At 47.2% G+C, this 22040-nt stretch overlaps 1 protein-coding gene across 6 annotated transcripts in view; it reads left to right on the top strand.

Annotated features, from left to right (window-relative positions):
- LOC142584850 (uncharacterized) overlaps positions 1 to 22040 on the top strand; it is a 66397-nt gene that overhangs the window by 32334 nt on the left and 12023 nt on the right. The window contains exons 2-4 of one of the 6 annotated variants that reach the window (XR_012828949.1): positions 3675 to 5498; positions 6136 to 6196; positions 7680 to 9430. Coding sequence is in view for 1 of the 6 variants with exons in the window: in XM_075695153.1 (XP_075551268.1) it covers positions 5270 to 5498; positions 6136 to 6232 (326 nt within the window). In the remaining 5 variants the exon portion in view is untranslated. Of the gene's footprint in view, positions 1 to 3674; positions 5499 to 6135; positions 6233 to 7679; positions 9431 to 22040 lie in introns of those variants that run through there. The other 5 variants (XR_012828947.1, XR_012828945.1, XR_012828948.1 and 2 more) reach the window with 5 other exon arrangements.

Genomic DNA, 22040 nt, shown 5'->3' with positions numbered 1-22040 from the left:
CCCACGTTTTTACATAGCACATAGCGACGTTGCACAGGCAGGGCTTTAAGGATGAGCAGAAAAAGTGAGCAGCGTATGTAAACGGCAGTCAAGAACTGCTGGCTTACAGTGAAAAAAGCTAAATACGTACGTAAACAGCAATCTAGAACTCCTGGCGTGCACCATACATTAACAGAAGCGAGAAAGATCGGCGTACGTAAACAGCGGACGAGATCTGCTGCGTGTGTGCATTGCAATCAGCGGCATGGCTTGTCTATATCGGTTTGTAAATGTATGCTGGTGTGCCTTTTCCTTACCTGTGAAGTGGCGGCCGCAGACATGGACATTTTCAAGGTTCTTCAAGTCGTTTCTATTAATACGAGCAAGCCAGACGCTCCTGCGCTTTTCGGAGAGAGTCCTCGTTCTTTCACACTGCTGAGTTATTTTAGGCAAACTGTGCAATCCTACGTTCACTTCAGTGCAGCTGGGCCTCTTGACCCTCATGCTTCTTGTTTGGCAACCATATATTGCGCATATAGGCATTATTTCAAACAAAACAAGGACTACGGAAAGACGCAAACACAGTTGTCCGTAAGGCTGCTGGATCGGTTGGTACCTGGCAATGGCGGACGCGGTCACGGAAGCTGCCGAAAGTGACGAGCGTGCAAGTTATGTATAAAATGTGCTCTATCGTTTCCCTAGCCTTATCGCAGCAGGTGCATGCTTCTTCTTCCTTCCTATATCTTGCTTTATAAGCGCGTGTTCTAAGGCATCTTGATCTCATTTCAAAAAGTAATGAGCTTCCCTTTGAGTTTGCACTAGCTCAGGTCGACCTGTTTTTCCTCTCAATAAATTCTATTCTATATATTCCCTTTGAGTTATCAGAAATTGTTTCTGCCTGATTTCGTTTCTTCCTCTTGAGAGGGGGGGGGGAACTAACGCCACCTAGAGGAAATTCTTTCTAGGCTGGCGGTGCTCCTGTGGCCACGTGATCATACGTCATCGGTGTGGGGCCGTCATCTACGGCGCAGTGGTGACTGCAGTATATAGAATAATTCTAGTACCGTATTTTCCGGTGTATAAGACGCACCCTCGTATAAGACGCACTCGCCATATATGAAGGCTCTCATTGAAAAAGTTGGTATATAAGACGCACCCGTGTATAAGACGCACCCCAATTTACCCACTTAGGCTAGTCAGGGTTAATTAAACACGCTTGATCGACCATCACCACTCAACCACTGAGCCACCGCGGCGGCCTGTGAGAAGTTCTTAAGCAACGCTAAGTGATCGCAAAAGGCAACACTCACGCCATACCCGCCCACGTTTTAGCAAAAAAGAAAGAAAAATACTACGAAAGAACTCTCCCATATGTCCATAACAACATTTTATTTTTACTTAAAACCATCGAAGTCTTCATCTTCGGATGCGCTCTCAAAAAGCTCGCCCATTTCTGGAGGCAACGCGGCTGAAGCATTCTCTTCATACTCAGAACCGCTGGTCTGATTGTCGTCGTGCTCGGTTGGCGATGAAGCTAGCAGGCCAGCCTTCCGGAACCCTGCAGTTATGGTTGCCACTCTAACAGCAACTCCAGGCCTCATGGACCCACTTCGCAACTTCGCTGTAAGAAGCGCGCCTCATGCGTCCAGTTGCGGTGTAGCTGTGCTCGCCTTCCGTCATCCACGCCTCCCAAATACGTCGCAAAATAGCTTTAAAGCTGCGGTTGACAGAAATATCCAAAGGCTGTAGAACCTTCGTCAAACCACCGGGTATTATTGTAGGGGTACAGTTCTTCGCCTTGATTTGCCTCAGTGTCAAGTCAGTAATGTGCGCCCGCATGCTATCCATAACCAGAAGGCCTTTCCGGGAGTGAAAAAATCCATCCGGGCGCTTCGAAAAGCACTTTTCGAGCCAAACTCCCATCATTTGCTCATCCATCCAGCCCTTCTGGTTAGTTGTGACAATAACACCAGGCGGAAAGCTTTCTTTTGGCATCGTTTTCCTTTTAAAAATTATCATCGGCGGCAGCTTTGTTCCGTCAGCACAGCACGCAAGTACGACAGTGAAGTGAGACTTTTCGTGCCCAGTTGTTCGTACTGTGACAGTCTTATCACCTTTCTGAGCGGCACTTTTTGACATAGGGATGTCAAATGTTAGAGGCACTTCGTCCATGTTTACGATGTGGCTGTCGATGATGTTATTCTTTTCGACTTCCTTCTTCACAAATTCATGGAACTTCTCCACTTTCTCTCCGAAATCGTCTGGTAGTTGTTGAGACATTGTCGTTCGCGCTCTTATTGACAAGGCTTTGCGCTGCATAAATCTATAGCACCATGACGGCCCACCAACAAAATCAGCGGCACCGATTTCACTCGCCAAAGTGCGTGCTTTCAAGCGCAACTGCACGGTTGACAGAGCCCTACCTTGAGCCCGTTGTTCAAGAGCCCACTTGAGGAGCCGGTCTTCAAGTTCAGGCCACCGCGCCTTCTTCCCGCGGTCAGCCTTCTTTCCGCTCTTCATCGCCTGCAGTTTGGCGGACGACTGTCGCCACGTGCGAATCATCTTCTCGGTGACGTCGAAATGGCGGCCCGCAGCCCGATTTCCGTTTTCGGTAGCACACTCGACCGCAGATAATTTGAACTTTGCGGTGTAGCTCTTGCGCAACTTCGGTGGCATACTGTAGTAAGACCGAGCACGACAGGTGTAGGTAGTGGAAAACACACGCCGAAGTCACCAACACAGACGTAATACGTACACGGTTGCGAAGTTGCAAAGAATGACTAAAAAAGAACGCCGGCTTGGCTTGTCTTGACAATGTCGAGAAGCGCGACTGTCGCCATCTTTGGGAATTTCACATTACTTTTGCTTGCGCCTCTGAAACGACCGCGTGTTTGCGATTCTGGAAGTCGTCATCCACGCCGTTTCATGATAAAGTTCACCTAAAAAAAGTTGCGCACGGCGGTCCCCGTATTGAAGTATTAACCGTGCTACTACCGCATCATTGGTAGTGATATTTTTTCGGTGAAAAAAGCTTGAGCATGAACCTGAGTAATTTCTGAACCCGCAAAAAAAAACGAAAAATTCGCATATAAGACGCACCCTTGTATAGGACGCACCAGCAAGATTTTTGGAAAAAAACCGCGTCTTATACACCGGAAAATACGGTACACAGTGTAGGGAGCTTACATGGCACGACATGTAGGCTCCCTAGTGCAGTGGCATGTTCAAACGAGTGCCTGCATAACCGTCAAATGCACGTGGTCACTGCAAAACGTGGTTGTTTGCTTGAATCTTTATTTCCATGCGTGAATCGGCGACGGCGATTGACACCGGTGTTTATTGCATGCTATGTGTGCTAAATAGGGTTGGGCAGAATCAGAATAAACTGCGAAATGCCTGGGAAATGTGTGCCGCGGTGCAGTGGAAATTAAAAGACAGGGCCCGAGGTGTATGTCTTCTCGTTCCCTAAAGTCGACGCAAGAAAAGCGTGGATACATGCCATTCCAAGCAATAACATGGTCGCGTCAGGAGACTCCAGGGTAAGAAATTTTGAATGTTCCTTTTGCGAGCAGGTTGCTGCTACCGCTGGGTTGCAAGCACTGCTTAGACTCCTTTGTGGCAGGTGAAGGTTAAATACGTAACGCATAGCCCGCAATGTCAGGTAACCGTACTTAGGATATATTTCTTCTGTTTAGGTGTGCGAGCATCACTTTAATGCTGAAGACGTCGTTCAAGAGACAAGCTATATTGACTAAGCCACCGGCTGCGCAGTGACCACGTCGCTCACGTTTGTGGCTTCAACCTGAGGCCGTGCTGATGGTGTTCCTGGATTGCTCAAAGCTACCTGTCTAGAGAAGGGACTAGACAAGAGGACCCAGACAGAAGGTGCTTGTGTTAATTGTCACTGCCCAGAATAGACAAAGCAGACAGGCTTTGCAATTTGAAAGGTTTGGCAAACTTAATTCGAGGCAAGCAGCTGACATTTTGGCATGTCATAGAACGCAATGAACTCTATATTATGGCTCACATTTGTAACGATAAGGCTCCCTGGATTAAATACTCTGTTATTGTAAAAACGCACTTAGCTCTAGCAGTAAATGTCGCAGAAGCACAAGTGAAGCAGCTCAAGTCCAGAGTGTTAGTTTCGTCGGCGGGCGACAGCAAACGGCGGCTGCTGCAGTTGCTTGAAGGAGTCGAAAGGTTCGACAGTGCCGCAAGTTCAAATTCTGAAAACTTGGACATCTGCGAGTCTGTCGCATCTCTTTTGAGCAAAATATCCTCAACACGAGGAGACAATAATTCCCCGACCATTCAACCACTCACCGAGCAAGTGCAGCTAATGTAAAAAAAAAAAAACAATGACGATGTTATTCTGTTGACTTCATGGTGTACTGCTGCATAGTCTTTACTATATCACCTCATACATACAAGTGCATGCGCAATCACAGGAGCATCATCATGCCACACCCAAGGACCATTTGGTGAATATGCTCATCACTCGGGGTGACCCCCCCCCCCCCCAATTGGAGCAGAAAGACGGTATATTTCTCTGCTACACGGCCAAGAAGGTACCAGAGTTTAATGAGCAGCGAAGCTACACAACTTTGATGATGGATGAAATTAACCTAAAGCCCTTTTTATTAAAAGGGACGCAACATAGCTGGTATCACATTGAACAATGCAGGAGCAGCAAACAATGCATTTGTATTTATGGTGCACAGCCTCATGTGCAAGTTTAAGGAGGTAGCACACATTGAACTCTTGCATAAGGCTAGTGGGGAATTTCTGCACAAGGTTTTGGGAGACATCATTCGCGGCTTAGAATAAATTGGATACAAAGCCATGTGCAATGTGACTGAAAACAATGCTGTAAATCAAAGCGCAGTGATGCCTTTTAAGTACTCGGTGACCGAGGCCCCCCAAGCCATACCGAAAAAATTACTGGCAAATGATTTTGTGTCGCCGCACCCATCAGTTCCGCACTGGCCATTGTTCTTTGTCATTGACTCAGTGCACTTACTGAAGTGCATGCGCAACAACTGATTAAAGCAAAATGACCAGTGTTTCTGGTTCCCTGAGTTTGAACCAAGCACAACGAAGCAGCGGTGCATGCATTATGCATATAGGTTGTATTCACTGACGACACACCCACGCCGCCGCACGGACTGATAGGAAGGGCGCGAGCTGGTTCCACTTCCGGTGCGCCATGATTCTGGCCACTTTGCAAAGCTCGTCGGTTCGCGGAGAAGCAGCTGACCTGTAGTGCAGTAGCAGTGAGTCGCAGCAAATCATGGTAAATTGCGTGGTTCATGGCTGCAGTAATAGGTTGTGGCGAAAAAACAGCAAGAACACAAACAAGGTTAAGTTCTATGGAGTGCATTCAGTCATCTACAACCAATGCAGCAGGACGCAAGAATTGTCAGAAAGGCGTCGTGCCGAGTGGTTTCGCCGCATTCGTCGTGCTGACATCGACAAAAATTCTTCGAACTACAAAGTGTGCGGTGTTCATTTCATTTCTGGTAAGTGCCAGTTTACATTCTAAATGTTGCAGTTACGCGTATTTTATGCTTGAGCACGAGTGTGTTTGTTGCCACGTCACCAAGCTGCTTTGAAAAGGGCAGTTAAGGTTGTGGTACTCCTCTGTTTGCGCTTACATAACCGCTTTTTTATGGACCTAGGCGACCTTAATGTATGTACACTGCCATCGCGCGTGGTCGCAGCTGAATTGTTTCAGCTCCACGTAGTAATTCTTGAGCATGTGTGTGCTGTCGCGTCACCAAGCAGCTTTGAAAAGGGCAGTTAAAACTTGCGGTACTCCAATGTTTACGCTTGCATAACAGCTTTTTTTTATTTACGTAGGTGGCGTTAATGTGCACTGCCCATGTGCGCAAATGTGTGTTGTCGCGTCACCAAGCAGCTTAGAAAAGGGCAGTTAAACTTGTGGTACTCCGGGTATTCACGCTTTCCTAACCGCCGTTTTATTGACGTAGGCAACGTCAATTTGCACTGTCAGCGTGCACGGGCGCAGCTGAATTGTTTAACCTCACTTGCGACGTCTTTTGTAAAAAGCTGTCGCTTGGACTTTTCTCTGCGGCTTTGACATCTTCCTGTAAGGCACGGTGCTGACATGCGCGCCTGTATTTATTTAACTTGCAGGAAAGCCATCTTATTTGATGGACGAGACAAACCCAGACTGGGCACCAAGTCTTCAGTTACGGTACGCAATAAACCCTACAGATCTTGCAGAGGGCAGGTATGGCATGCCCCTTTTTGCTCGCTTTTGCTTTCTCCTACAACTCGAGCAACAATAAAGCATTGCTCTCGCAATAATATTTGCGCATTATGCATCGCTGCAAGTTTTTAGCAAGGCCAGAAATGCACTATAACGGTTGTAGAATGGTTATCATAAATGAAAGCATTTTTTTCTTGTGATTCGTTAGCTGCTGTGATGAAAGTACATACTTGCGTAGTGTGAATGTAATTTGACACGCTTTGAACTTATCAAGACGGGTGCTTTAGTAAAAGGAATGCACGAAGTAGCCACAGTGGTGGCTTACCCTCATTGCCGTTGAACGTGAAGCCGATACAGTCGGATGATTTGACGACAGACGAGATTGTTAGTGCCAATGTTACTGTATCAATTGACGGCCACGACGTGATGGCGCTAGTAGACACCAGGCGACAATGTTTTGCAGGAAAATACTCATTGTTATGCATTGCATAAAACAGCATTTGAAAAGATGCAAGGAATCTCACAATGTAACATGATACCTCCAGCTGTGAGCACTGATGCGTTTTTTTGTCGAGGTCAGCCAAGCCACAGTGACAAGGATCTTGGAATGCTGGCTTGATGTCATGTACATATGCCTGAGCCAACTTGTGGAGTGGCCAGATCGGGAGGAGCTGCAACTAACCATGCCCATGTGCTTTCGTAGAGCATTTGGAACTAGTGGCTGTAATAATTGACTGGTTCAAAGTGTTTCTAGAACGGTCGTCTTCAGCTCTTCCACGCTGTCAGATGTGGTCACAATACAAACAACATAATACTGTAAATATCTCATTTGAATTGCACCTCAGGGTTCCATCACCTACATCTCTAAAGGATGGGTTGGGCATACAAGCAACAAGCTCCTGACCGAGCGCTGTGATATTCTAAACAACCTTTTAGCAGGAGACACTGTGCTTGCGGATCGAGGTTTCACTATTGCCGATGCCGTAGGGATTCATTGTGCACATCCTGAAGTGACAGCATTCAAAAAAGGGAAGCGACAGCTCATGGCCTGAGAGGTGGAGAAGACACGGAAGATAACCAATGTTCACATACATGTACAGAGTCATTGGGCTGTTGCATCTGAAGTATGCAATTTAGTCCTCGATTTTTCCAATCGAGCTTGTGATGGTATACGTGGAGACACGGTAGCACAACTGGACAAAATTGACAGTATGCTCTTCCCTGACTAATCTCTGCAAGTCTGTTGTGCCGTTTCAGTGAATTCAGCATATGTTATTGCTGTAATTCACTTAATAGTCTTGGTTTGGAACAGTTTTTTTTTCCCTCTACGAGTGCGCGAATTGCAGAGAAGTACAGACAAGTTGGACATGCCACGTGTGTGTGTGTGACGTGCTTCCGAGTCATCCTGTGTGCCCCCTTGTCGACTGATTAATGTATCCTGATAAAGGCTGCTGCTTTTTCTTCCTAGGCAGAACCATGCCTTGGTCTTAGGTGGACGTTTCAGATTTGCACATGCAAAATGGAGCCATTTACCAGGACACTGTCGGCTACTGCACTTAACCATTCACCGTATTCAGCACTACCGCAGTAACAGTAGCATTCACTGTCTGCTGAACTTTCATCAGATGTAAGCATTGTTTCGTGCTGTGGCAAGGTAGTCCAGTGTGTAAATAAAAGCTGCGAGAGCAAAACCTGTTCAAAGAATGCTTTGGACTTCTGCGTCATTTCTTTGCAGAAAGACAAATCAATAGAATGTCTGATGGTGTCCACAAAACGAAATCACAGTACTGCCGCTGACACACGTAGAGTTGTACTTGGTAGAAGTATGCTTGGCTTCTCTTCAGTTGTGCACTGTCATCACATAGCTCCAAACAGCCACCTTTCTGCTTTAGCATATCGCCCACACAGACTGCTGAATAGGGACACTTAATTCCTAGCACACCATCGTGACAGCATTCACATGAAATCAAGCCATCTGGGCTGGCGGCTAGGTAGGGTGCCTCTGCAGAAATGTGTAGGCCAGAGCTATGACACACAAATTTCTCATGCTTTCTCATGCAGTCATTGCCGAGATGTAAGCCTTCCTGGCTACTACTTCTTTGTTTCCCCCAATCGGTTGCCACTGAAAAGAACTTCTGCTCTTCGGGATAGCACATCCTCTTGAGGCTTATGGACGGCTTGTGAAGGCTGCATACACGGTTGATGTCACCCTTCCTGCTCGGAATGCAAACTAAACAGAAGATGCTGACTGCTCCCTTGTTGGTGCCTCTACAGCCTGACGTACCTGCATGTTCAAAACAGAGGCCACTCAAACAGTGAAGGTGTTGCAATGCAACAAGCTTATGAACTGGCATCACTCACGTTGAACACTGGCATGGAAAATACAAGTACTTTGCCATTCTGTATGTAACAGGCACAAGCCCTTATGCCAAGATTTTTGAAAATACTTTAGCACAATACTGCCTGAAGGAATGAATAAATTCCATGCTCCTTACGTGCCTTACGGAAACTTTAACTGACCAGTAAACTGTACTCTTCTTAAAAATGAAGCTTTCACACCTCAGGCGCACCAAAATTGCATTCTACTACACTATCGTAAGAATACCACTATGCTACAGCTTGTTAAGCACACCAAGCTTTAACGTTTACATAATGTCAAAAGCAATGTGTTGCTTACCTTCAGTTCTACAGTGAACGCTCGTGCAAGCATCTGGCACTCCTCTTGAATGTTGTCCCATGTTGCTGGTTTGATACGGGTCAGCTCCCCAAGAACAGCTGTAGAATACTTGAGACAACGCAATGGAGTCATTGCAATAACCCCTTGCGAGTGTAAGCACTGCAGACTGTGCTCCAGTATTTTTTACACTGGTCAGGAAGGCAGCCCATTCTTTTTTTTGATGGCCTCTCGATCCGAGCTTTACTTTTCTTCGCAGAAGGGTGCTTTGTTTCATTGAGGTGCCGTCTTTCTGCATTGGATGATGAACAGTCTATCTCAGCAATTGGAACACAGGCCACATTGGTCATATAAGGTGGCAACCATTTGTTTGTCTTGTCTGTGCAGGCCTGGCACTCTTGAAATGAAGCTGCTGCCTCCAAATAAAAAAGAACTATGCCTAAGTGAGAACGGCCTCACTAAAGGCGCCAATACACTTCGACGTGACCCGGCGCGCGCGCGCGCGGTGGTTGCGCTACGTCACGCCGCGTCGGCTACACCGCGCCAGGCATATGTCCGTCCCCCTACAGTACAACGCCGCGCAGCTGGAGTAGCGCATGCGCAGAACAACGCGCCCCTCCGTGCCGCCTGTCGGGGAACATACAAACAAATCTTTTCGCGCGATCGCCACTGCGGACCGGACTGTTGCTCGGTGATGGCACGGACGCAGACACATTTCCTAAGACGAAACATTATTCTCGCTTTGTTGGTGCGTCGTCTGCGTCGCAAGAGGAACAGGTCTCTCTACATAAGGGATATATTTGACAAGCGTCCAGAGTGTGGAGAGTACCACCACCTAGTACAGGATCTGCGGAACTGTGATCCTGAATACCATTTCAAGTACTTCAGGTAAATGACAACGTTGCTCCTTTCGGAATTGTGTAGCTCCAGCTCGGTTAAGTATGTTATGCGTAACTTTCATGCATTTGTCGCACGCAGGATGACAAAGGCATCGTTTGACAAGCTGCTGAGCCTTGTTTACTACAAGCTTGTTCATCCTCCAACTCACAGGAGACCCATCTCACTGGCAGAAAGGCTCGCTGTGACATTGAGGTAAAATATATGTTGATCATTTTTCCTAGAATTTAGCCAATGCGGCCTCGTGCATCCATGTGTACTGTAGCTTTAGAAAATTTTTCGTAACATGTCGCAACAATTCATTCCTCAAAATATGCTTTTTTTTTGTTCGTGTTCCCAACTTTTCGTAATTTCAGAAATACGGAACCCACGTATTCCCCTCCCTGAATTTCTCCATGCACGAGATTAAAGAAAATACTGGCTCGTGTTAAGTTTTCTTTTTTTTTTAGTGATCGCTTATATTTCCGAAAATTTTCGCCGCGTATAATAATAGTGCTTGCTAGGTTATGCTTATACTGAGTCACCGACGAGCCATTCTTGCTACTATTCGTGGCCCTATGGTGTCTGTAAAACGCGATGCAGGCATTAAAGGGACACTAAAGGTTACCAGAAACTCAAGTTAAAGTGGTAGAGCAATGTTCTAGAACGTCTAAGGCGTCAATATAATCGCGAACAGAGCTTTAGTAACCGAGAAATTGAGGTAAATGCATGACACGATTTGAGACCCCCCAGCGACATTCCGGTACTAGCCCGATGACGAAAGGTCTCCTCATAATTTGTGTTACTAATACTCAACTACTCGTATTAAAAATATCATTTCATTCGATTATAAGCCGGAAAAAATGCTACTTGTCTACGTCTATTCGATTCTAGGAAAAAATAACATTTTGACGTTACCCTTCAGTAATATGGGTGTTCGAAAGGTTTCGTTTTCGCTCGACTCTGCGCCGCGCACGCTTTGGAGTTTCAGTAGTTTCGTTATCGCGTCGTGCTGTGAGGGTTCTGCTCGCGAAACTTTCATTTGGAACAAGCAGCGAGAATGCCACGTCCATGTGATGTCGTGGGAAGCCCTCATTGCTTTCCCGCTCCGGAGAGCCGGTGTCGAGGCCGCCGTCGTAGTACGCAACGACGCTGGCAGTGCGAGCCCTCAGAAGCAGGTCGCGCTCGTCGGTGCTCAAATCGCTGAAGTTGAGCCCACCATCGCGAGCCAATCTGTCGGTGTCAGGGTCCATTGCGACGAGCGTCGAAGTTAGCGTCATAGAATGAAGTACCAGCTTATGGGCGTCTTGCGCTGGAGTGTGAGGTATAGTAGCGGCGCCTGGTGGCGGTGCGGGAAACGACATCTGGGTCGTGCCAGCTTGGGTCGTATTGAGCCCTGGCTGTGGCGAAGCACGTTTCTAGGCCGAGTTTTGCGTCGATTCGCACATTTTTATGCCTTGTTGCGAGTGCGAAAAGGCTCGTCGCTTCTCATAGACCACGCCGACCAGGCTGCGAGCTCGCCGCAGCCTATAGTTTAACGAAAACGGACTCTCCGTGTGCCGTGGGACGTAACGTGGGACGTAATTCGTTTCTCCTTCCGCTAGCCACCATACTCCCGCTTTCGCTCTGCTGTCGGCTCTGTCTTGGCTCTGTTTCTGGCCGCGCGTTCGCGTTTTGCGCAGAAAAGCCGTAGCGCCGTCTGCGGACGTCGTTCTACTCACCGATGGCGCAACGTCACTATGAGACCATGATGTCAGTTCTCGATCGGAGGGCGGGCGATTTGAACTGCGCTAGAGGTACGCGGACGCTTCAGAACGCATTTTCTCTTAAAATAAGTCTCTCCTTGGCACGAAACAAGCGTTTCGAGGTTTCTGGGATGGTATTTCAACAGTCCACGTTGACTTAATAGTAACCTTTAGTGTCCCTTTAACGAATAGAATTATGCTGGTAACAATTTGGTTCAGTGTAAACATAGATGTCGAAATATTGGAACCATAATTTTACGGACTGCTCTTTCAACATCTTTGCAGATTTTTGGCCACAGGAGGTTCCATGGAGGACATTGCATTGAGCTACCGAATGCATGCATCTACTGTAGCTAGCGTACTGAAGGAGACATTACCAGCGATCTGGGACTGCTTGAGGCCCCTGGTACTCGCACGCCCAAGCACACAGAGGTGGCGCGACATAGCAGAGGAATACTATGACAAATGGGATTTTCCAAACACAATAGGGAGTATTGACGGCAAGCATTTTGCGATCAAATGTCCTAACAAGAGCGGCTCAGACTTCTACAATTACAAGGGTTTCTATTCACTAATTATGCTGGCTATAGCAGACGCCAACTATAGATTTATAATGGTGGACATCGGAGCCCAAGGCCGATATTCAGACGCCTCTTTTTTTAAGAGGAGTCCCCTCCAAGCAGTATTTGAAGAGGGTACTCTGGGGCTGCCTTCAAATATTTCGAAGTGGCCACCTTGTTTGGTTGGCGATGCAGCCTTCCCTTTGCGGACTTACCTGATGCGGCCCTACCCTGGGAGGAAGCTGGATGATAGAAAAAAGGTCTTCAATTACCGCTTGTCGAGGGCACGCAGGTGCATTGAAAATGCTTTCGGCATTCTAGTCTCCCGTTGGCGGGTGTTTCTTGGAACGGTGGAAGGCGCACCAGAGCTCCTCAACAACATGATTCAGGCTGCCGTGTGTTTGCACAATTTTCTTATGGCAGACGCTACCTACTGCCCTGATGAATACAGCGACACGCTGTGCGGCGAGACGGTATCTGACGGAGAATGGCGCCGCACTGTCACTGAAATTGGCACAAAGACAGTGCCGTCAAACAACCGCCCCACTTCAGCTGCCATGGCAATGAGGGACGAATTAGCAGACTATTTTATGTCTGCAGAAGGCTCACTGCCGCGGCAGCTGAAGGTTGTCAGGCGATGCTAAAATATCCTGTAAATATGCATGCATAGTTTGTACATGTTCTCTTTATTCCTAGCAGAACACTGTTCGAGTGCTGTGTTTTGTAAAACTGTATTATATGCAATATTTTTTCCCCGCATTTCTCTTATGTTTAGCACTGCCTTACAAGCTGATTTTTTGTAGCTTATTGAATGCTGTTTGTTTATGTATTTTAACTACGTGCACATTTCGCTGGTTTTATACGCATGCAATCCATTGCTTCTTATGTTACCAAGAATTGTATTTTTCATTCTTTTTCTGAGTAATGTTATTTTTTCTTCATTCAGTTGTATTTGTAACACTCTTCTTCAAGCGCGTTATTACTGCAAGCATTTTTGGCTCTTGTGTGTTTTTTCTGTGGTGCTCCCCTTATTAAAGTACCTTGAAATAAACAAATAAAGCGTTTACTTTTTTCGTCTTTCAACTAATCCAATCCCCCTCCCCTACGTTGGGCTGCGAGTATCGTCCCCTGATGTCCGCCTCTTCCCACCTGCAAGCTGCGAGAATGTTTCCATGAAGCCACTGCTCAGTACTGGCTGCCCTGCCAGTACTGAGAAAACTGTCTGCCATGTGCCGGTTCGCTTGAAATCCAAACACCATAATTGGGACCCCCATGGCGATCGCACATAAAAGCATACATCGGTCGTAGCCGGCCAAGTGCCGCCGTTTTCACGGGCATTCTCAGAAGGCGCATACCAAACATCAAACCGGCAGGGCGGTGTCGCGTCGCCCAATTTCCGTGACCGAAAAAGTCGACGGGATATTTGGGAAGCGCCCCTACCTTTCCATTTCACGCTCGTCTACTCTTTTGCTCCGAGCGAGCGTGCAGATCTAGTGCCTTTTCTACGGCGAAGCCATTAATCCGTTTTCTTTGCACGCGTGGCTGTTTCCCGCGTCCCCTCTTCGCGGAACCCACGTGCGTGCTGCGTTTCCGGTTATTGGCCGATACAGCAGGTGCGAACTCGTCCTGCGCGTTGCTGTAGTCGCCTAAACTGGGCCACAGCAAAGTCAAGTCCCTAATCTAAACCTGACTCCTTCTTACGTAGGATTTGCCAGTAATTTAGTGCAAATTAATTAGCAACAAGCTGTTATTTTGTTATATATAAACCAGAAGCACGCTGTAGCCAATTTTTGAACCACGTGTCTTTCTATACCAAGTGTACATTGCAGTGGTCTGTGAGCACATTGTTTAAAAACATTTACTGCATGCATAGATAACGCAGAGAGCATCACGTAGAAAAAATGATATTTAATGATAAGGTTCAAATGGAGTGCACAAAAAACCAAGAGCAGTTAGTTACGTACGTAATAACATGATATATTTGTGTGCAACACAAAGGTAAAAATGCAGCAAGTGTAAACAAAAATGCAGATATTCAGATATTCACACACACACACACGGTACTACTTACAGAGAAAAAATATCACAGAATTATCACAAAGTTTAATTAATGCTGATGGTTTGCACATTGTCTTCGTCCTCCATTTGTGCAATTAGTGCCATTATCTGCGCTTTGCATTTCAGTGCCACCTTACGGGGCATCTTGTCCAGGCTGAGGCCGATAGATACTCCAAATGCCTCATTTTCTGACATCTTGCTGTCAAGTCTAGACAACAGCTGCTCTTCAAAGTGGTCATTTTTTTTCACTTTCTTGTGCTTCGCTGTAGCCTCGTGTTTACCGGCTACCGACGGTCGTTCTGCCAATGCTGGCGGCGTTGCTGGCATTTGCAGCTCCTGTGGGGATTCCTCGAAACTGTCAACGCCTGAGGGTGATGGCGGCGTACTAGCTATAGATGCCAAGATGGTCTCGGCGGTCTCGCCATCATCACCACAAGCAGCTGGCTCCAGGCTGCATGCCGTTCTGCAGAGAAAAAGCCTACATTGTTGCAAAGGGAAGCAGGTGCACGACTGTCAACTAAAGACATGCTTCTGTCCCCTTTACATTTGGATTTATAGCTCGCACAGAATGCCGAAGGATTTTTGGGCCAATAGTATCATATGTAAATTATACTACCGCTCTACTCGCTTTTAAAACAAAGCGGGTTTAAGAAGTCGCGTGCAAGTCATAGACGCCGTCGACACGCGGATAACTCCATTGAGACCGGAAATCTAGTCGAAGTACACATGTGTTCATTTGATATTTCGTGCAAGGATTAAAGGGACAGTTGTATAGTACCCTGAACAGTCTGTGGAGGAAGAAATAAATGGCCGCAGGAGGAGGCAAGCACAACAAACTTCTATATCTTAAGTGAACACACACACAAAATGTTAATGATGAGCACTCGGAAAACGCAAAACGAATCACGATCGCGTAAAGGGCCCAGCAAACTCCGTCTGCTTCACTGCATGACATAATTGTCGTGAGCAACAAAGCAAGTCATCAAAACATAGTCATCTAAGTGAACGCAATACTAAGCAGGTATGAATGTGATCACTTCGAAATTGCATAACTTACTTCCTCGGGCGGCCGCAATGTTTGTAAAAGGCCATGGACTCCGTGAATTCCCAGGCCTGTCGAGACACGTAGCCGCTGCCACTCCTTTTTGTGGCTTCAATGGCTTTCAACTCACGGGTATATCGGTCCCTGAGCCGCTTCCATAATTTCAGGCACTCTTCGACTGAAACAGGTAAAACAAGACAAACAAATAGGCGCTGAGTGTATAGCATGTCCGGAGACGTATACACGCACGTGCGAAGCATTTACGCACCTGTCAAGAGGCCGGAGTACACGCGTATCTGCTCCCACGCGTTGTTTTTCCGCTCTGCATCCCGGTAATCCATCCTTTTCGTGTCGTAGACGCACGGGTGTTGCTGGACGGCGTCCAGAAACCTTTCAATTTCGGAGCCGCACAGGTCGGGCACGCTGTCTTGGGAAGAGGCCATCTCGTTCTGGCTCAGCCCGGCGAGGTAGAGAGTCTCCACCTCGACGAGAGAGGGCGCTAGGCGCTAACCTGCTCGGCGCGGTCGGCGCGAAATGCAGTCGGTTGCATTCGGCGCCGGACGACGTCCGAGCGCGCTGGATGCCGCCGGTCGCGTCGGCGCCGGATGCCGCCGGACTGTAGAGGGTCGTGTTTCCGCCAACGTAACGTCGCCATGACGCGCGCGCGCGCGTTACGTCGGAGTGTAAAATGTTTATAGTCCGACGTTATCGGCGCGCGGGCGAGCGTCGTTCGCGGTCAGTCACGCTACGTCGGTTGCGCTGCGCCAGCCAAGATGCCATCCCGTCTATACTTCAACGCGTGCGCCGTCGGCTGCTATCTTCGGAGCATGCGCAGAACATTCGCCAAGTCGCGCGCCGTCCGCAAAAGCCGTCTGCGGATTTGTGTTGGCGCCTTTTTTCTTCGCGCGCAATGCATTGTGGGTCGACGCGGTCGGCGGCGCCGGCGCGCGAATGGAGCAGGAGCCAAATTTGCGCCGAGCACGTCGGGGCGCGCTGGCAGCCGCCGGTTACGTCGGCGCTGCAGTGCGTCGGACTATAGAAGGAGTTGTTTTCGCCAACGTAACGTAGCGTGCGCGCGCGCGTTACGTCGGACTATATTTACGCCTTAAGGCCCGCCATGCACGTACAGTGTGCTGCCTTCACCAGTCCGTCTTGTTTAATAATAATCCATGGCTCCAGTGGTTGTGTCGAAAGTGACTGCTAATGGTTTACCTGTAAATGCAATGAATAGAATTGTTTAGAATTTCGAAACTTCTTCGAAATGGTTGAGCCTGCTTAAACCATATGGGCACAGTATCTGATAAGCATTCACAATTACAAATGCTTTAAATCTATCCCGCGACACTTCATTTGCTCCAGGTAGTGGGCTATGCAGTACAACTTTACACACTCGTGGGCTTACACACACACACACACACGCGCGCGCGCACACACACCACACACCCAGATATGCTTAGTGAAGTGTTGCTTACCTTCGGTTCTACAATGAACGTTCGTTCAAACAAGCTATGCTGCGCGCTGTCCATATTGCTCTATTGCTCATCGCCGCAAAAAGCGTACTCATGACATAGGGAGGTCTAATGCTTTAAGTTAACGAGTTGCGGTTTACATTGCCGAATAAAACGATTCCAATACCTAATCAATTGATTCCATCAGAACCTCAAAACACACACTGCTGCGCGGTACTGTGAGCATCGGCGTATGCCAGGGTGTCTACCAACCGGGAATTCTCAGGGATTTTAGTATGGAAAAACTCGGGGAATTTGTGCTTCCATCAGGGAAAACTAGCTGCGAATTTCTTGAAAGGGAAAGAAAGTAGTGGTAATGCTGGCTCGAGTAACAAACAGCAATCGTAACGAATCGTCTTTGACGGCCTTTCGTCGGCTGGAGGAGTCCCAGTGTGCAGTCAACGACCGACTTTCCAGATGCCCGATAATTCGGACCGCTTCGCGGCACCACCACATACCCCATAGAATCACTGTATCGGAATGTATGAAATTTCGCACGCAATAACCCTTAGCCGTCCGATTTTCCGGACAATTTGCCGTGACCGCAGGTCTGAAACGGCATTCATGAAAGCCACCACCGCTGCAGTTTCGAGTACCTCGCCACCTCGAACCGGTGCTCTGGCACGCAGATCCGCTGGAAGCCATAGCCACCACTTCGGCAACGCTAAGCCTAACTGCTTCACGTTCACTATTAAGCTTCTTGCCATTAGGCGCCGTGTTTTTCATTAAAAGAATTCGCCGCTGTCAGCAATGGCATTGAGTCCGCCTTTGTGGTCCTCGCGATTGGCTTCAAAACTCGGAAAGCACTGTGCGTTGTATAACGCCGGTTCCCGAAAGTCAGATTCGCCTCTGTACAGAAATGTTACTAGGTGAGGCATACACAAAAGCATCACGGTGAAGCATAACAAGCGTGAGAAGGGGCAGTTGCCACGGGACGCAGTATGTATTCCTTAATTACACACACACGTACACCCGGTATCTCCTGTCACAGTAAGAGCACCAATATGTCTAATAAGTGTACCGACAGGCCTTCAGAGTTTTTTCGAATGTGCTTTGGAGTTTGAGCCCTTAAGGGCAGTAAAAGACGTGCATTCAGTTTTTCCAACTGGCCGATTTTTCGCACGTTTTCGCGGCCCCTAGGGACCAAGAAGATGTTTCAAATGGTCCCTGGGGCGAACGCGCGGCGGAAAGAGGACGGGAACAGAAATGACCTACGCATTGAGGAATGAATGGGAAAGGAAGCGTGCATCCGCCGCTTTGAAGGAGCTTGAGCTTAAAAAACAACGTTTTGGCTGACGCCGAGATGCAGGTGTCCCTCATACAAACCAAAATAAACTCTTTAAAGCAGTGAAGCACAACACTGAGGCGTAGTATGCGGGCTGAGTGTATGTCAGGAGAGTTAAGGTTGACTTACCAGCTCTTGTGAGAGAGTCTCAATTATAACAACGTTTGGGCCTCTACCACTGAGCTTGCTATCAGTTGATAGAAATAGCTCATATTCCAAAATACTTGCTTCTGTATGCATCTTCTTTTTATTCGTATTTGAGAATATCCGTGTTCATTTGCAATTTTTTTCAAAAGCATTTTATTTGCTGTGCATTTTACTAACCTCTCGCTTCTATTCTCCTTTTGAATAATATAAACACTACTCCTTAGTATTCAAACTGGATTAAGTCGTTTTATTATTTTTTTAGATGCTTACTAGAGAGTGACAGCATCGGGCGACATGGTTTTCCGCCTTGATATAAAACATAGTTCTGCACCGCTCAGAGGAATTTGCAAAGGCGCTCAGGGAAAATCTGGAAAACTCAGGGAATTTGGAAATGTCAACTTGGTAGACACCCTGGTACGCCGTATCTGCTGTAGCCAGCGTGTGCGCGAATCCTTGAATTTCCGTTCCTCGACGCGCGCGTGAAACTGTGCGTACATACTTTTCTGGGCAGCCATGCAACGAGCGTGCGATCGCTTCTGTGAAGCGACGGCGAGCTAGGTTTCAAATCTCAACTTTCAGCCGCCAACGCTTACTTGTACGCAGCTCTGACGCGTCCTTGAACCATCCAGTCTTATTACTCTCTTCTCGTTTAAACACTTCAAATACTTTCCTCTATGCACCGCTGTGTTGCCACGCCTGCCTCGCCATCAGCCTCCCATCGTGACGCCGCTCCGTGCGTTCGTCAGCATTAGCACAGAGACTTTGAGACCGCTTGTCGGGGTTCAAAACGTGCTTCAACAAACTCTCCTTTCCACATACGATGATGACGTCGTCCACCACCTTCTTCATCTGCGGCTCCTGAACGAAACCGCTTGTCAGGTAGTGCGCTTCGAGCGACTTCTTTTGCTTTTAGCTGCTGATGTGTAACGTAGCTAGTCGCGTGGAGTAAATTATCCTTGATGCGAGACCTCTACCTTTGGCACAAGCTCGACATCAAAGCACAGCTCGTCCGTGCCCAGCAGCAGTGGGTCAACACCGCCGCAAGGTTTCACTTTTTCTACATAGCGCTTTTTTGCTGCTTCCTCTCTGCTTTGCGCATATGCGCTCGAACTGATTGCAGGCTCATCGCCCATGACTTCACAGCGTCTTAGCGTTCGTGGAAGCTCTTGCGGTGACTGTTAGTACACACCAGGAATTTTTAATCCAAAGGGAATCCGCCAACTAAACCACAAACCGAGCACAGCACACGGCTAACACACGGTGACACGGATGCGACTTGAAGTGGCCAAGATCATGTCGCACGCTGGTGCGGAGGGTGCTGCCATGGTTGCCAGCGCTACTCGAGGCGTGGTGGTGACGTCATGTGAATACAACCTATATTAAGACTATCAAACACGCATATAATTTAGAGAGCGAGCAGTTACTCCAGTACGGCTATGTTTTGTCCAGGAAAGCAGTTTCTCCAACACGCATTGAGAAACAATGTTAAACCTGCTCTGCAGGTATTCAGTAAGTCCAGACCGAATGCACTTCGAGTGATTGGAGCGAAGCACAACCTAAAACATCTCGAAGAAACCGCCAGTTTCATAGAAATAATAATAAGCTTATATAGGTGGTGGAAAGATGTCAATGTCAAAACTCCTTTCAAAAGACTAAGAGTAAGGGATGACTTTCAAAAGCCCGTCTACCCTGCTTCATTTGACTCAGGATTTACTTTTTGAGCGATTTCTTGGACTGGTTGGAGGAATGGAAGGAAAGGAGGGCTGATGCCTGTAAGTTGTCTGAGACTGGCTGTGTCGCTTATTAAACTGTTTTTTCCAAGATGAAAATGAGGCTTCATTGTCCCTGAATGGAGTCATCAGCCAAGGCATCAGAGGATACGCACTATCCCCCAGAATGTAGTGTTCACCACATTCCAATGCTGCACGTGCGAAGAAAGGGCTCTCCTTCAAAACGCGGGCGTCGTGGACAGATCCAGGGAACCCAATGAAAACATTCAGAAACCGATTCCTATCATCGCAGATCCCTTACAATGATAGATGGCCACTTCTTGCGACTGAAATATGACTGTGTCGATTCTCTTGGAGTCGTCGATGCAGCCGATGGCATTCCGTGGGCCTTTGCCTCCACTCTTGGGAAGGAAACCTGCCTCGATGCGTTTCATTTCTGCACTGCTGGGCCAGCATATAAAATCACCGCTAAGTGTGTGCATAAAGTGGATGAACCGCGTCATGCATGCATGCACTGACGACTCTGCCACGTCAAACTTGTCTCCTATAGCGTACGTCGACATTTGCGAGCCGATATACACAAGAGCAATTAGGCATGTCTTTACAGTGGATATTTTTTAACGCCCTTGAAGCGCGTTTGGACAGAAGGTAGAAGCCCTGAATTGACCATCAAATATTTTTCTAGAGAGCCTGAACAATCTTTTGAACTCGTGCTCATGATACCTGGATATCATGTTCTCATACCCCGGCACACGATTTGCATCTCCTCTTACCAACGTACAGGCTACCAAAACACACACATCGTCATATTCGTCGTCGGAGTCAACGTGGATGTCACTGTAGTCGCAGTCGTCATCCCTTTCCGAGTCCAATAGCTCCATGGCGATTTCAAAGAGGGTCATTTCACGTGGCAAGCGGTGCCACCCAATGGACCACAAATAATCCACAGTACATCCGATGGACGTTTAGCGCCGGACGTTTGGACATCCACCGGATATCCCTACAAATCCAGATGACATACGGCGGATATCTGAGGGACCGTCCCGTTAAAAAAAGAAGCGTTCAATCGGACGTCCCGTGTATGCCCTTCTCGGACATTTGGACATCCGTTGGACCTTAAAAATGGACGTTTTTTAAGCTAAATATTCGAACAATGTCCGCTGGATAAAACAATCTGGACATGGACATCCCGTGGACAGTTGTGGGATTTTAAATGTGGACATTTATTACCGAAGCATCCACGAGATGTACAGAGGACAGCCATGATAAATCCGGGACTTATCAATTGCTCGGTTTTGTTGGGGTGTCACCTTGCTGGTACTGCGGCTTTTTCGATGCATTAGAAGCTGTACTATACCCAAGAACCAATGCACCATATGCTGCACTTCCTTTACTGTGAAAATTGGATCCACAAATAATTAAGTGCCGCTAAAGGAACTGGGACCGTCTTACTGGTGCAGGTTGCAAAGGTGAAAATGTGCATGGACACAACATCCACTGCAGAAGCCCATGATGCAAACTGGCACATTCAACATATTTAATGCAAGTTCCATTGGTACACAGGCATCAGAAATGTTTATGTGCAGCTTCCAAATGCACAGAATAAGCCAGAATATGCATTATGTATCAACTCCAATAGTCATCAAAGTTGTAGATATTAAGCTGCATGAATGTGAAATCAAATGATGTAATAAGCCTTTTAATAAAACTTGCTCAGCTTTTTAGGATGGCCTAACTGAGGCATAGACTTACACATAAACTGCAGAAACATTGGATCTTTATTTAAAAAGTATACTGTAAGAACTTGCCTGTGTGCTTGGCACAGCAAAACATAACCTGTGCCTGAACACGTTAAAGAAAAGCCCATAACGACCAACAAGAAATTGAAAATCACAAAAGATGCCAGCAGGATTATATGTTAACATTGACAAGATCAGTACAGGGCACAGAAGAGAACTAAGGATGTTTCTTGAAGTGACCTTAACACAGAAAAATTCTAATTGTCAACCTAATGCAGCGATGTACATACACTTTATGAAGGAAAAAGACTAGAATAAACTGACTGCATTGGTCAGTTTATTACCTGAACTGGTACCTGAACTGTGATATCACAAATATAACTAAACAAACAGTACAAGAGAACAAGAAATATCTGGCACAATGACTATGCACACATTTTCTTGCAGAAAGGCACATAATGGCAT

Source organism: Dermacentor variabilis, chromosome 6, assembly GCF_050947875.1.
Source record: "Dermacentor variabilis isolate Ectoservices chromosome 6, ASM5094787v1, whole genome shotgun sequence".
Lineage (NCBI taxonomy): Eukaryota > Metazoa > Arthropoda > Arachnida > Ixodida > Ixodidae > Dermacentor > Dermacentor variabilis.
The sequence above is the reverse complement of the archived record's forward strand: the minus strand, read 5'-3'. Positions and strand labels throughout refer to the sequence as shown.